Here is a 15,746-nt window from a genome sequence, read left to right on the forward strand (position 1 = left end):
TAAAACTAATCTCAAAACTTTCCAAACCTTTTATGAGAGAGAAAATTTACAGACAAAAGTGGTTCCAACTTTCACTCGTCTAAAAATTAGGCTAAATTACCTTGATTTCTTCCTTCTGTTTTGTGTGGTAACATGTACATATTCATGCATATTCTTGTTTGATTACTTACTCATTTAATTATTGAAGTTATTGGGAGATCACTGTTAAATGTTTCAAAGATCACTCGTGGTTTACGAACTAAAGATTAAGAGCACTGGCCTGGAGCATTCCTGAGTAGGAATAGCTCATTCCTGCAACCGGGTGCAGGGAATATTTTCCCACACTGAGACACAAAGTGTGTGTACACATTCAGATGCATTTCTCCTGCTCACGCTCCTCCTTACACACCTCTACAGCTTCATTCTCAGAGGATGTGTGTGAATAGTTCTAGGTAGCAAAAGTGGAATGCTTTCCCTTTCTCTGGTGCTCATATTTTGTAATCTGCAGGCTATTTTATAGATTGAGTAAAGGCACAGTGACACCCAATGCTAATTGAACAAAAGAATTAAAAGCTAAATTGTACAGTTCAGTATTACACATTGCCCTCAGTCCTACTATACCTCATTTGGATTGCGGCTTGGTGTCCTTTGGGCTTCCTTCCTTCCTTCGTTTTCCTGCTCTTTTTTCTGTAGTTCTTGGATTATTTCCTGCAACTTCTTTGTTTCATTCCCTAATGTATGAACTTCTTGCTTCTTTTCTCCAAGTTGCCACTGAAGGTCTTCTACTTTGGACTCCAGCTCGTGGAGTTTCTTCTGTGCTATTATGTTCGCATCCTGTTCTGCTTGTAATGCTTTCGTCTGGATCTGCCTCTCTTTTTCCATTTGCTGTCTCAGTTGCACGGCTTCCAGTTTATACTTCTCCATCTCACTTACTAACTCCACTACACGGTCATGCTTTTCATCAATTTGTTTCTGTAGCTCTCTAAGTAATTCCTCAGACAGATTAGGTGTTCCAGCTTGCCCCTTATCTTCAGCACTTTGAAGCTGAGCACACAGCTCTTTTTCCCTTTCTAGGGCACTGCTTATTTCGAGAGCTCGAACCTTCTCTGATTCAAGAAGCACCTGCAACTCAGAATTACGGCCTTGTTCACGTGACAGCTGGGCAGAACTGAGTGCTTCTTGGGATTCTATTTTTTGTTGTAGATCAGCTGACAGCTGTTTCTCTTGCTCCAAAAGTTTAGTTAACTGTAAGTTCTTTTGTTTTTCATCTTCAAGCGAAAATTTTAAATCCTTCCACAAGAAAACAGAAGAAAATAATTTATTAAAGCCATTTGTATATACTTTCCATTATCTTCTGCACATTGGAAATATACTACCTCTATACACATTGCTTGTAACAGGTTTTGCTATTCACAATTAATGTGACAATACTCTGAATGCTGCAGTTACACCTGATACTAAAAATATATTACAGGTGTCTATTCTAAAATCAGATAATCTCATAAAAGAAGAATATTTGTAACACATACTTTTTAATGAGATACAAACAGCCCTAGTTCTGAAGCTGCTTTTTACTTTCTAAAAAGTGAAAGTGATTTTGCAAGTTAAGATTTCAAGATGTAAATAAAACTATGCTGATAAAGTAATTGCTTTTTTGTCTTAATACTTCTACTAGGATACCTGCTCTCTCCCTCACTGTATCAGATACTGCAGAGGTACCAAGGAAGCTACTAATGCATTTTCTCCTAAGGTCAAGTCCCTAGTTTGGTTTTCATGGGGTAAAACTGCTGACCTTTAAAATGGAGACAAACAATACAACTCCTTAAATAACATTCTGTAGTACTATCTTTTATGACGTAGGTTGTGGTGGGGGCTAGGTGTTGCCATGTTAGCAGTGTCCTGTCCCCTTGAATATCTGACGGCTATTATATAAAGTAGAATCTTTTCGTCTTGGCCCTGACAAGCACAGTTGTAAAATTCCTATTGATTTAAATGGAATTTGCACCAGGTCTTTTTCTTTCTTTGCCACATAGCTTCTATACATCTTTCTTCAGCTCTAGATGATATAATACTGCTGTTGCAGACAAAATATGGAGCACACATTTTACAAAAATATAAGCTGAGATGAAATGTTTTAAAGAAATTTTTTACTGTGAGGGTGGTGAGGCACTGGAACAGGTTGCCCAGAGAAGCTGTGGATGCCCCCTCCCTGGAAGTGTTCAAAGCAAGGTTGGATGGGGCTGTGAGAAACCTGGTTTAGTGGAAGGTGTGCCTTCCCGTGGCAGGGGGGTTGGAACCAGATGATCTTTAAAGTCCCTTCCAACCCAAACCATTCTATGATTCTACATTAACTAAAAGAATATTTCCATGCTCCTTGATGTTCCAGGCCATTTGGGATTATGGAGTACCTCAAGCTCTTCTCTTCCTCTTTCCTCACTGCGTTCCATTTTAGCTTTTTCCTTTTCCAAAGCCCATTGTAGCTCTCTTGATTTTTTCTGTTCACTGGCCATTGTATCCTTGAGAATATCCAGCTCTGCCGCTTTTTCTTTAACTTCGGTCCTAAAAGAGAAATGTGCAACCTTTAGATTAGACAATGGCTCTAATTGTATCGCGGTAACATCAGTTACTTGATATTTATTCCATCTTGTGCACTGAAAACACTGCTCATGTAGTCAAGTAACAGTGAAAACCTATTTAGAAAAACAAGCCTAACTAAAAAATAAAAACAGTTATATATCTCAAAAATAACAGAAAGTGTGTCAATCCTGCTAACTTTGTAGCTACCATTTTTCATTAATTGGTGGCTCAGAAGCAGCTAGTGTTCAACTTAATCCAGTCGCTGGCCAAAATCAGAAAGAATGCAGGTGAAATGTATCTTGCTGCCATGTGCCTCAAAGGAAAAAAAAAGAAAAAAAACCGTCGGGGAGGGGGGAGAGAGGAATCTATGCCCTCAACTTTCATGTTTTTGCAAATCAATTTTGCATCTATTCTCAGAAGAATCTTGCTCCTGATGGTCTGTAAAGTCCGTAATGTGATCTGTAAAGTAATACCAATTTAAACTCTGTCTTAATTTGTTATTGCCGAGCTGAACATTAAGATACTGCACATCCATCTGGTAAAGGCATAAATAATAACTGCTTTCTTCTGTGACAAACATTTGGGCTGTTACCTCTGCTGTTGACCACGCCAAAACAACACACAGAAGTTATAGAATTCCATACAGAAGTACTTGCAAAGTCATCTTAACTCTGCAATTTTTTTCACCATGTTCAGTTTCAGAAGGAGAAAAACCTTTAACAAATATGGTATACTTCTTAGCTTGTATACAGTAGTCTAATGTGTAAAAATTTAAAAAGAAACTTGATATTAATAAATCATTAAATCAAACTATGAATCAGATTTACAGAATTACATTTTTTGGTCAAACATAACAGAAGTCTACCTTTTGTCATGTATGTTTCACAGAAAAACTGAGAAGCATTTACATTACGTGAGATCAACTTCCTCAATAAAATCAGTATTATGATTTGAAACAACATAGAAAAGATCATCTTCACTGCCGCACCTGATGGTTTCCAGGTCCTTGAAGTGCTTGTGCTGTGCTTTAAGGGTTGTTTCAAGCTCTAGTTTGGCTTGCGCAAGTTCATTCTTCAGCTCAGCACCCATCATTCTCTCTGAGTTCAGCTGTTCCTGAAGCTGAGCTGCTTTGTCCTTCATACTCTGGAGCTCTACTTGCATCTCCAGTATCTGTGACTGCTTCTGCTGCATATTATACCCCAGCATTTCTAATGAGAGTACCATTAATATGGAAATTACTTAGTAAACAACAACACTGTCTATCTGGGTGAATTTTCCCCTAGCGCAGAGAACAACCGTAAGACTATCACTAAGAGTGATATTTTAAAATAATACATTCTTTCAATAGTGGAGTGAAAGCAAATCCATGCCTTTTATACTAGAATACTTTTCACACTTTCCAAGAAATCACTTCAACTCTTAAACTTACTTAAAAGACTACGTGCACAACCTGTCAGTGTGTATGATTCAGATTATGACTAACATAACTGAAGTTAGGTATGTATGTATACTTGTGACCATATTTTTGTGCCAAAACACTGACAATAAGCATTTACTTAAAGTATACTCATTCTCTGAACTTTTTGTTGTCCATTCTAATTGGTTCTTAGTTAACTGATTATGACTGACTATCCAACTTAGATAATTTTAAAGCTGCTGAACCTAAACACTGAAGTGCATACATGGAAAATAACCTTAAATTACAAGCCTGATTTTTATAGCAATTGAAATAACTTTGTATCACTTTCAATTTGATACAAGCAGTAACAACACAGACTATATCTTAATTTTTGCAAAATTAGTCCAGTAAGATTGAAAAGGATGAGAAGTACGCATGCTCGGAACATGAATATCAAAATCAGAGAGCAAAGAAAGTCAGTATTTTTTCACCTACAACATTACAAGCACTGCCATGAAAGCATTTAGAAACAGACATATATAATGACAGAAGTCACCTTGGTTTTTTGAATCAGTCTCTTGTTCTCTCTTTGGATTGTTTTTCTTCCTGTTCATCTGAGCATGTAATACTTGAACCTCCATCAGCAAACTTCTTCTGTCTGCATTCTGAAGACAGTCCATTGCTGTTCTCTGGTTAGTAGCCTATTGGCATTAGAAACATATTTAAAAGTAAAACGCCAGATTTTATTAGAATATCTATGGTGTGTATATTACATTTACTTGTACATTCATAGTGCATATACATTCAAAACATATTCAGTTAAGACATAATTAAGTCAGTATTACAAAACTGGGAAGAACTGCCCGTTATTTTTTTATTTCTCTACTAGGCATCAGAACTACAGAAACAAAAGAGCTATCAATTTTAAGGCAATTTGTAATTTTCCTCACTAATCCTTCCATGCTCCAGAAGAGATAACTGACCTCTATCCCGTAACAGCTTTATCACTTCTTCTTCTTACAACTTGCTTCATATATACAAGCTACCCTTTCTCTTAGACACTGTAACATAATTCTAATTAACTTAATGAAATCTAGCTCAGGACAGTATGTTTAATTCAAATTGATCTCTGAAGGCTGTATTTTTTCTATAGTTTGTGCACCCAAAAATCTCCTTCCTGCACCAAATCAGCTTTTCTTTTCAAAGGTACCTCTTCTTCCTACAAGTCTTACTTTGGCTTCACCCTTAGACTGTCAAAACTACTATGAATAGATATATTTTAAAATGGACATATAAATTCAAAATTAAGTCTAACGTAGACAAACGCATTTGGACTAAAGTACGCTTTTTATTACCTGCTCTTGTAGTCTGTGCTCTAACTGATTCATCAATATCACTGCATCTCTTGTGCCCAGTTCTGCAAGTTCCGTTTGAAACACAGAAAGAAGAACGTTTTGTTCTCTCACAAAAAGCTGTTGAATAGCATGCAGAAGTTCTCCTCGCCAGTCTGAGACACCTTCAGGAGATTCAGTACTTGCATAGACCTACAGTGGTATAAAAACAATTTAAACAGACAAATTCAAAGATTACATCAAGAATGGTCATTACCATTTTATGTAGTGTGTGTTTTCAGCGGAATATTGAGCTTTTCTTACTTAAAAGCTATGTAACATGCATCCACACAAATGGATGTCTTTATTGTACATGTTATGATTTCTTCTGCACACAAAACTGCTAAACTTCTATCTGCGTTTTAGATGGAAGCAATTTAGCTTTTTATAACTGAAAACTTAGCCCCGTGTAGTTATTATTTATGTTACTGTTTCACACTATCCTTTTATTTTTTATGATGTTACATGTATGTTCCTAGACTTTCACAGAGCTATGAGGTAGTGGGCAGATATTGCGTATGAAGATTTAATTTTATAATGACATAAAGTTAATCTCTCCAATTTTCACGCTGAAGGAATTGCAGAATAGAAATTACCTACATACATCCAAAAGTCTAACGAGGGTAATTAGACAGGCAAGTCCTCACAAGTTTCAGCAGATTACTGATTAATATTGTGTTCTGTTTTAAACATTTTTTCCTCTCTTTTCTCTCACTACAGTATCTTTTTAATAGCATCCAAGTTCCACTACACCAATAAATAACCACATTAAAAAAATCTACTTTAACTGCTACTGGAAACATGCTTTCAAACTAGAATTATTTTTAAGAGGTGCATCTATACAGTCAAAAGCTGTGCAGAATAACAAATGCAAGCTGTAATTTAAGCTATATTTCACTACCAGGAAGTGTGACATGCAATTTTACTGCATATTTTTGAAATCTTATGCCTCGTACCAGTATATTTAGAGTATTTAAACTTCAATCATGAATGTGCCTTGTAAGGTTATCATGAATTATTTTTTGTTTAGCTAGAATCTTATGATACTATTTATACCTCAGCTTCTCTGTGAAGTTGCATTTTTGCAATTAGGTCTTTCAAAGATGAAATGGTGCTTAGAAAAGCTTTCCTTTCCTCAAGCCAAGATTCTGGTTCTTGCTTAAGAGGTGGCATCTCCCTTTCACCATATGGAAATTCAGTGAGAGACAGCACCTGTATGCCTTCATGATGGACTGCTCTCAGCAAACCCTACAACAAAAGCAAAAAGAAATCCATAATGGCAGTCCTAATAATAATAGTAACAACAACAACGATCTTATTTCATACATATGCAATACTGGTATTTCTAAATTGATCAGCATAAGTAAACTATTTATGTTTCTCACAAAGACAGAAGTGTCACCCAGTTCTTTATATCAGCCAAAGAGTAGAACCTACTAAATCGGTGTATTTTTCCTCAGTTTCAAATGAAAATTCCTAAAGTTCATCTGTCAAATCAATACTTAAATTTTAAAATGGTTGCTAATAGAAACTGACATTTTAAAAAACAAAGTCCTGGGAAGCCTCCAGGTGAGCTTTGCAATTCACTTTTTGAAATTACTATTAAGCAAGGGCTTTGTTGCAAAACACTTCTTATTTTTTTTTAATGTAATTAAAAGCATGATACCCCTACTGTTGATAATAAACACATTTGTTTACTTTCATAATACAGATATTATTGTACACTTGCAATAACAGAATCTATAAAACTGTGTAATATACAATCATGACTACCAGTAACCACAATAACTACAATAACTTATCATTAACAGCAGTCTTATTTATCATAATCGTAAGACAACAAGTCTACAGTTACAAAACTCATATTTAGCCTAATTTAACATGCAAAAATACACATAATTTATTAGAAGTAATTGAAAATGTATTAAAATAGTTGACACTTTAAAAGTCATCTAAATGGCTCTCTCTTCACTAATCAAGCAGCAACCAGTCTAAGCTTTTGGTCGTATCACTCTTATTTTGTAATAAAAATTCTGTTCTATTTTACCTTAATTTTTTTTGGAAGTAAGTCTGTTGAAGTTTCACCTTCATCTATTCCTTCAGATATTGTGTCAGATCCCTGGGTCTGAGCAAGATACATTCCTTGACTCCAGTCTGAACTGGAGTCTAAAATAAAAGGAGAGAAAAACATGAAAGCTGAATTACTGTGAAACTTTGAAGAACAGGCATCAAAAAAGTACTTTTGTCTGTTGTTGTAACAGGTGGTTGAATGTCACCAGAGTTGACTCTAAGCATGGAGACTACCTGTTTTATAGTTTTTCTTCTTCAGTTTCAAAGCAGTAACAGCAAAACAAAACTAAAAAACCCCAAACTTAAAAATCCTAGTTTAGTTCTAAAACAAAAACAACTACTTTCACAAACACTTCTGCCAAATGACCCCCCCCTTAGTATGCTTAGCCTTTGCCTATGAAAAGGATCATATTAATAATTTTTGTTGCTCTTAGAGAAGTCAGCACCTGTCATCATCTCCCAGCGCTAGGGAGCTGTAGTTTAAATTCCATCAAGAGATGATGAAGCTATGCTGAAGAGATAATGTAATATGTAAGAAGAATATAGGAACTCCAGCAGGAAGAAAAAAATTGGCATCCGATTCCTTGACTCAACCTATCTCCACTCTAGTCATTTTCCTTCTGCAGCAAATTAATAGCCATGGCATGCTCAGTACTTTTTCTTAGTGCAACAGGTTTCTGCCTTTATCTGGGGAGTAGTTGTTTTTATTTCTTACAACACAAACTCATTAACAGTAAACTTAATATGAAAAAAACAGATTTAATTTATAATGTTGTTTGAAATCTGTAAAAACAAGTTTCTTACCACTAGAACCTCCATCTCTAGCTTGATATGGTGGAGAGCACACTAATCCAGAAACTGGCATTCCCTATATTTAGAAAAGAGAACCATCAAATCTTTAATCACCCCACATCCACTCCTACTAAGGGAGCTAATTTTAATGAGCAGGAAACGATATGTGCCTCTTTGTTCAGTTTCCCTGCAGTCAAAGTAATCAAAATGGAGAGGAGAAAGATGGCATTCAATACAGAGACCTACATTTGTCCCCACTTCACAGGGCAGGGCAGGTCCAAGGCAGCAGCACAAGTAAGCATCTTGTGCTCCCAAACTTAAATTGCTGAGGAAGGGGTTCACAATCTCTCCCTAGGCCATGGAAACACCAGAACACTTGAAAGCTTTATACTGAAGATGTGGTGGTTCACACTCAACAGACTTTAAATAGGAATTTCTGTAGCAGGAGCAAAAGCATGAACCAAAGTAGTTCAATGAATATAAAATAGGATACATACCTCTTTAGCTTGTAGAGTTTCTATGACCTCCTTTAAAGTATTACATTCTTCAGTCAATACCTGCACTGCAACAAACTTCTCTCTCTTTAATGCCTCAGATTCAGAGATATGCCGTGTCTCCATGTCCATGATTTCAGCAGCGTGGAGTTCTTGCATTTGATCTATTTTTTCGGTAAATTCTCTTATGATCTCTGCAATCTCTTCTGAAGAACATTCGTTTTGAAAATCAATTTGGATTTCTGCATTTTTAACAAGGACTGGTGAAGTCTGGATACAGCTGTTGATTTCCACCATCTTGTCTGTCTGTGATGATGAGCTTTTTCTAACTAGAGTAGACTCACCGGTTGACAAATTACACAATATTTCTGTGTCCTTTTTGCTTTCAGTTTTTGCCATTTCCTTGTCCTTTCTCATGTAATTTGCAAGCCTCTCTTCTGCTTGAACTAGGTTTGCTTTTACTTTACTCAGGTCTTCCTGAAGATGTATCAGACTTGCTTCTTTTACCTGTAAACATGGAAAATCTGAATTGCAGTACTACCAAATATTCAAAAAACCCCCAAAACTAAAGCCCAAACAATCCTCTATAGCACCAGATCTCAGTTTAGTCCCATTTTAAAGCAGTTATGACACACGGTAACAAATACTATCTCCCAAGAAATACGGCTCTAGATCCACTGTTGCACTACAGTGGACTGTAAAACTCTGTACTTTGGCAACAAGCGAAGATTAGGTCTATAGCATCAGCACTATTCCATTGACAGTAAGTACTGAGTGACCATTTTTCTTAGTGGAATTCTCAGCACAAGATTAAAAAAACCCCAAACTATAGCATTCATATTTTCAAGGTAAGTCCTATATATTCATTTGCTTTAAATATAATACGGAAAAATCTGGTTCTTACTGCTAGCTCTTGCTGAAGCTTTTCTGCCTTTTCTCTGTAACTGCTCAGTTCTTCCTTAGCAGCAGCTGCTTCTTCTTTAACTTTCCTTAGTTCAAATTCATTAATAAGCACATTTTCTCTTTGACTTTCCATGAGTTGTGCTCCTACCTACATGGCAACACAAGATTTGGAAAATGGTGAAGAATTTTATGAAGAATCAAGTATTAACAGCACTGATCACTTTGACACCAACTTACAAAAGCCACAAATAAAAAGACCATATTATTTAGATTAACATAGTCTCAAAAGATTAAGACTGAAAGACCATTAAATCCCACAAACTGGTTAAGACTGGGAGGAAAGACTGTCTTCTTGAAGTTCACTGAACTGCAAGCAGAAATGGGCTACACCATGGAGAAAGCACAGCGAGCAGGGTCAACAGAGAGTAGGAAATGAAGTCTGATAATATTATTAAATTTAAGACATTTATGACATTCACGCAATCTGCATTTGGATGAAAGGTCTTAGAACTTTTTCTGGTCCAGCACTGGGTTGCACGATGCCTCTGAACTTAAGTTTCAACAATGAAGCCCATGTCTGGGCTATCAAGCATAGTCAACTTTGACTGGAGGTTTTAAATTCAGAGACAACATAACCAGTGGTGGATGGACAAAGTGCTATCGCTCCCTTATCATTCTGAATCCTCTTGTAGATAATTTTGCTTATTTTGATTTTTACCTCTCTACCTCCATGCCATGTAAAAGTGTAATTCTATGCCAGTTCAAAGAAAGAATAAGACAGTATGTGTTCAAAATTACCCTACATTCATGAAAAGACAAAGTGCTTTCAATGCAAAATGGAAATTGATAGTGGAGTTCACCTAAAATAACACCCTTCTCTTCTTCCTAACTTCAGGAATACTATACAAATGAAGATCTGCCCCACACAGCAGAATATTCCTACCACTACTCTCATTCAGAAGTGTTTAATTCATTATGTTTGACATACAATAACTGATTTTAGTGAAAACAAGTAAAAAGGAAATGGCACATAATTACCTGAAATGTCTGCTTTTCTTCTTGCTTAATGTACTTCTGAATCTCTCCTTTGTGTTCTTCTTCAACCTCTTCTAGTAATTGCTGAAGTTCTAAAAGTCTCTCTTCTTTCACTTTAGCTTCCTTTTGTGCAACTTTTACATTTTCTTTTTCTTGCTCCAGGTTACGATTTGCAGTTGCCAGTTGGTCCTCCATCTCACTAAGCCTCTGTGTTAAGAGTGATAATTTAGATTCTGTCTCATTTTCAGTTCTGCTACTCAATGCCTCTGTTTGGGCATTCTCACTTGCTTCTTTCACACATTTTGAAGCTTCCTGAATTTCCTGCATCAACCTCCTTTCCTCCTGAACTGCATTTAGCTGAACCTGACTCACAAGAGCAGCAGCAACCTTTTCCACTAGTGTCTCTTCCAGTTCTAAAATCTTCCTGTTAAGTGTTTCTCGTTCAGCTTTGCCTTGCTCTTTCAGGTCTTTTATTTCATTGTAGGACCAGCACAATTCTGAATCTTTTTCCTTAATGCATGCCTGAAGTTGCTGCAGTTGTGCCTCCATCTTCCTAATGGTGACTCTTGTACTTTCATCTGAAGACCTAAGCTGTGTTTGATCTAGCAAATCTACCTTCTCACATGAGCCTTCTTCCGCTTTTGCAGTTTTCCCATTGGTCCTGTCTTCTGCTTTTTCCCTGTCGCCTTTCATCAGTGCACACTTATACTTCTCTGTTATTCTTTCGTGCTCTTTCTTCAACATACTTATTTCTTGTTTTAGCTGGTTCATTTTTAATTTCGTTTCCTCAAGCTCATTCTTTGTTCGAGACGCCTCTACATTCATGTTTTCTACTTGCTTCTCCAAAGCTGCTTTTTCTGCCAGAACTGTTTCAAGTGTGTGTTTCAGACTGTCAGCATCTTCTTGAAATGCAGCAATGTCTACAGGTACTTTTTGTTCAATATTTGCCAGATCCTGCTGAAGCTTATCAATTACATCATTCAACTGCTCTACTTCCTCATCATTTTTTTTCTTCACATGTTCTTGATCACTTTTCAGACATTCTACCTGGGCTTCAAGCTCTCGTATATGTTCATTTTGCTCTTCAATAAGCTGAAAAAAAAAATAGAACAAAAGAACTTCACAATGGGTAACTATTAACCCTCAGATAATTTTCCTCCTGGACTTCACAGCAACAGCTTAATCACACACTGAAACATCTTGTAAAAGAAAGAATGTCTTCAGTGAACTTCTTAATGGGATGTCTCTTGTAAAGTTTTATGAGAATCAGGGTATCTTCAGACAGGACTTAAAAGGTGAACTTCATGAACTGCAAAACAGGCATGAAAATATCAAATGAAGTGAAAGCATTCGTTATATTCACAGAAGTTTAAATGTTCACACTACTTTTTCCCAAGAGTTCGCCTAAAGCTCTCTCTTGTCCTTCTTACTAAAAATTAAAATGGAAATAGGTGGAGGAGTCATGCCTGTGCTGTTCGATTTTCTCATGAAATCAAGGTTTAACACTTTATTTTTACTCAAAGAATTTCAAGGAACTAATATTTAGGAAGCTTAAAACTTACAGATAAATTATCCTGCATTATATTACATAAAGAATTTCCTTAAAAAAAAAAAAAAAAAAAAGATCCTCAAGCCAGGTATGTTCAGTTAGATTAGACCAATACTGTGCTCTTCATGCAAAAGCACCATTCCTTCATATGGTCAATCAGATTTATATAAGACACCACCAATTAAGATGGGTATGCATTTTAAATACAAATAGACCTTTGATTAAATGTGTTGAAAATACCACTGTAATATGCTTTTTAGTCTGAGACCGCAGAAATCACTTACCTGTTGACTCTGACATTTCCCATCACAAACCTAAATATGTGTTTGCCTGTGTGTGTGTGTGTGTGTGCGTACACGTATGCAGATGTGCACAAAATCACACAGGGCAAACAGTACCCATAGCACAATTCTTCATTAGTGCTATAGTTTAAATCAAAGAGAGACAAAGTTATAGAAGTACTTATTTAAAAATGTATAAAACTATCCAAACAAAATTTGAACAGAGACTGGTGACAACATGCAGAGTGTACTACTTTCCCAGATTAGTCCTAAAGACACTTAAAATTATAGGCTGTGTAAAGGGCTCAAAATTGCAAGAAATTCATAGAAGGATGTAACTGAGCAAATATGAGTGATGACTTTCTGATGCAGAAAAAAGAAAAGCCATCTTATATCAACGTCTAATAAGGAACAAATGAGTAGACACAAAAAATGGAATGACGTGTTGATGAACACTAAATTAAATAAATAAATAAGGCTTACAAAAAAGGAGTAAGATGACAAGTTATCAGATTCTAACAGAGCAAGTTTTACAGAACTTATTAGAAAACCCAGCTTGCTAAATTGCAGTGGGAGCAAATTCTTGCTTAAGTGTAGAAGAATGCCAAAAATTCCTTTACAAAGTCAAAATTAAAGACAGACCAGATTCTAAGTAGTAAGTCTAAGAAACAAAAACTTGATACATTTTCTTAAAGGAATGTCTGGACATCTGAAATGAACAGTGCTTCTACACTGGAAACAAAAAAGGCACACGGAAATCTGTGAAGAATATTCAGAAAGGTATATTATAAAACAAAATCAGTTACAGTACCTAAACCAGGTAAGAACTCTAGCAGGGCCTTTTAGAAAAATGAAGAAAAAAAAATGAGGAAGAGATGGAAGATGACTATATTTATTACTACAATAGCTGTGCTTTTCCCTTTACCTCTCAATATTTCATTAAGTTTAGTTAGTTAAACAGAATAATAATCTGACTTTGTAATAACTATAACCTGTACAAGAATAAACCAAAATGTGACTTGTATAAATTGTATAAATTAGAAGGGCTTATTTGCCAACCAGGAACCTGTTTTTAAAATTCCACAAAGACTAGAGGTAGCTCAAAAACGCTAAAGAAAATGTGAACAAGTGTTTGGTTTTCAGTAGAAAAGTACAGTGATCCTGGTGACTGCTATCAAGTCAGCATAACAGTTTCTGTTCTTCATAGCATAATGAAGTAAAGGACCACAGAAAGTAAATACAGCAATTAAAAGAAAATCACTTAGTGGGATGAAGATGTCGACGGGATTAGGAAAGGGATTAACCTAAGAACAATCTATTCATATTTAATACTGATCTGATAGTCAAGCAAACAGAGTAATTATTTAGTGTCCTGGAAAATATAACTGAGTAAGAGGATGAAAATTAGGAAATGAAACTTCACATAACAGGAGAAGAACCAATCATTAAAATGAATTATACCTGAATCCTGAGTATTTTTCTCACTGAAGTAATGTAACCCTATTACTGTGGTCATTGTATACAGCAGAACTCTTGTGGATTCTTGAAGTATGATCTTTCCTAAATCCAGTTTTCTACATCCAATTCAAAGTTTTGTCATTATTCACCCAGGTTCATTATGTGACTAAACGCCGCACATAAAGGTTGTAAATCTTAGTAAATAAGAGAAAGATGAATTTGCTTCTTCCTTTCTTGCTCTACATGTCTAATAAAACACAGCATTTTGTTTGCACATCAACCATGCTTCAAACTGAATTAAAGAAGTTGCCCACATTGGTATGATGACTAAGTATTTACACAGGCTCACGGAGCACAAAAGTTCAATCACTAAAGCAACTATAAAGTCCAACGTTATCCGGCAGGTGTCACTGATACATAACACTGAAAATAAGTCATTGTAAGGAAGACAGCAGAATGAATCACAGAATCACAGAATGGTAGGGGTTGGAAGGGACCTCTGTGGGTCATCTAGTCCAACCCTCCTGCCAAAGCAGGGTCACCTACAGCAGGCTGCAGAGGACCTTGTCCAGGCAGGTCTTGAATATCTCCAGAGAAGGAGACTCCACAACCTCCCTGGGCAGCCTGTTCCAGTGCTCTGTCACCCTCAGAGGGAAGAAGTTCTTCCTCATATTCAGACGGAACTTCCTGTGCCTCAGTTTGTGCCCATTGCCCCTTGTCCTGTCGCTGGGCACTACTGAAAAGAGTTTGGCCCCATCCTCCTGACACCCACCTTGAAGATATTTGTAAGCATTTATAAGGTCCCCTCGCAGCCTTCTCTTCTTCAGGCTGAACAAGCCCAGCTCCCTCAGCCTCTCCTTGTAGGAGAGATGCTCCAGTCCCTTCACCATCCTCATTGCCCTCTGCTGGACTCTCTCCAGTAGCTCTTCATCTTTCTTAAACTGGGGAGCCCAGAACTGGACACAGTACTCCAGATGAGGCCTCACCAGGGCAGTGTAGAGGGGAAGGAGAAACTCCCTTGACCTGCTGGCCACACTCCTCCTAATGCACCCCAGAATGCCATTGGCCTTCTTGGCAGCCAGGGCACACTGCTGGCTCATGGTCAACCTGTCATCCACCAGGACACCCAGGTCCCTCTCCACAAAGCGGCTCTGCAGCAGGCCCGCCCCGAGCCTGTACTGGTGCATGGCGTTGTTCCTTCCCCAGGTGCAGGACTCTGCATTTGCCCTTGTTGAACCTCATCAGGTTCCTCTCTGCCCAACTCTCCAGCCTGGCCAGGTCTCGCTGAATGGCAGCACAGCCTTCTGGTGTATCCACCACTCCTCCCAGTTTTGTGTCATCAGCAAACTTGCTGAGGGTATATTCTAACTCTTCATCCAGGTCACTGACTAAGAAGTTACACAAGACTGGGTGCAGTACTGACCCCTGGGGAACCCCACTAGTTACAGGCCTGCAACTAGACTCAGCGCCGCTGATGACAACCCTCTGAGTTCTGCCATTCAGCCAGTTCTCAATCCACCTCACCGACCACTCATCCAGCCCACACTTCCTGAGCTTCCCTAAGAGGATGTTATGGGAGACTGTGTCAAAAGCCTTGCTGAAGTCGAGGTAGACAACATCCACTGCTCTCCCCTCATCTACCCAGCCAGTCATGTCATCGTAGAAAGCTATCAGATTGGTCAGGCATGATTTCCCTTTGGTGAATCCATGCTGACTACTCCTGATAACCTTCTTTTCCTCTTTTCTTTTTCTTTTCCTGTTGAGATTGAATTCATACTACTAACTGTTCCGAAATATTAGAAGAATAAGGAATGAAGA

The 15,746-nt window shown here is 37.3% G+C and overlaps 1 protein-coding gene across 7 annotated transcripts in view; it reads right to left on the reverse strand.

Annotated features, from left to right (window-relative positions):
- Nucleotides 1–15,746, reverse strand: part of AKAP9 (A-kinase anchoring protein 9) — a 119,995-nt gene that overhangs the window by 10,635 nt on the left and 93,614 nt on the right. For 6 of the 7 annotated variants that reach the window (XM_075419359.1, XM_075419358.1, XM_075419357.1 and 3 more), the window contains 11 exons: nucleotides 10,644–11,732; nucleotides 9,607–9,753; nucleotides 8,706–9,209; nucleotides 8,221–8,284; nucleotides 7,394–7,512; nucleotides 6,403–6,594; nucleotides 5,311–5,499; nucleotides 4,512–4,656; nucleotides 3,545–3,764; nucleotides 2,388–2,538; nucleotides 601–1,269 (listed from right to left, as the gene is read on the reverse strand). In XM_075419359.1, coding sequence (XP_075275474.1) covers nucleotides 601–1,269; nucleotides 2,388–2,538; nucleotides 3,545–3,764; nucleotides 4,512–4,656; nucleotides 5,311–5,499; nucleotides 6,403–6,594; nucleotides 7,394–7,512; nucleotides 8,221–8,284; nucleotides 8,706–9,209; nucleotides 9,607–9,753; nucleotides 10,644–11,732 — 3,489 coding nt within the window. Of the gene's footprint in view, nucleotides 1–600; nucleotides 1,270–2,387; nucleotides 2,539–3,544; nucleotides 3,765–4,511; nucleotides 4,657–5,310; nucleotides 5,500–6,402; nucleotides 6,595–7,393; nucleotides 7,513–8,220; nucleotides 8,285–8,705; nucleotides 9,210–9,606; nucleotides 9,754–10,643; nucleotides 11,733–15,746 lie in introns of those variants that run through there. The other variant, XM_075419361.1, reaches the window with a different exon arrangement.

The sequence above is a fragment of the Opisthocomus hoazin genome, chromosome 4 (assembly GCF_030867145.1).
Source record: "Opisthocomus hoazin isolate bOpiHoa1 chromosome 4, bOpiHoa1.hap1, whole genome shotgun sequence".
Taxonomy (NCBI): domain Eukaryota; kingdom Metazoa; phylum Chordata; class Aves; order Opisthocomiformes; family Opisthocomidae; genus Opisthocomus; species Opisthocomus hoazin.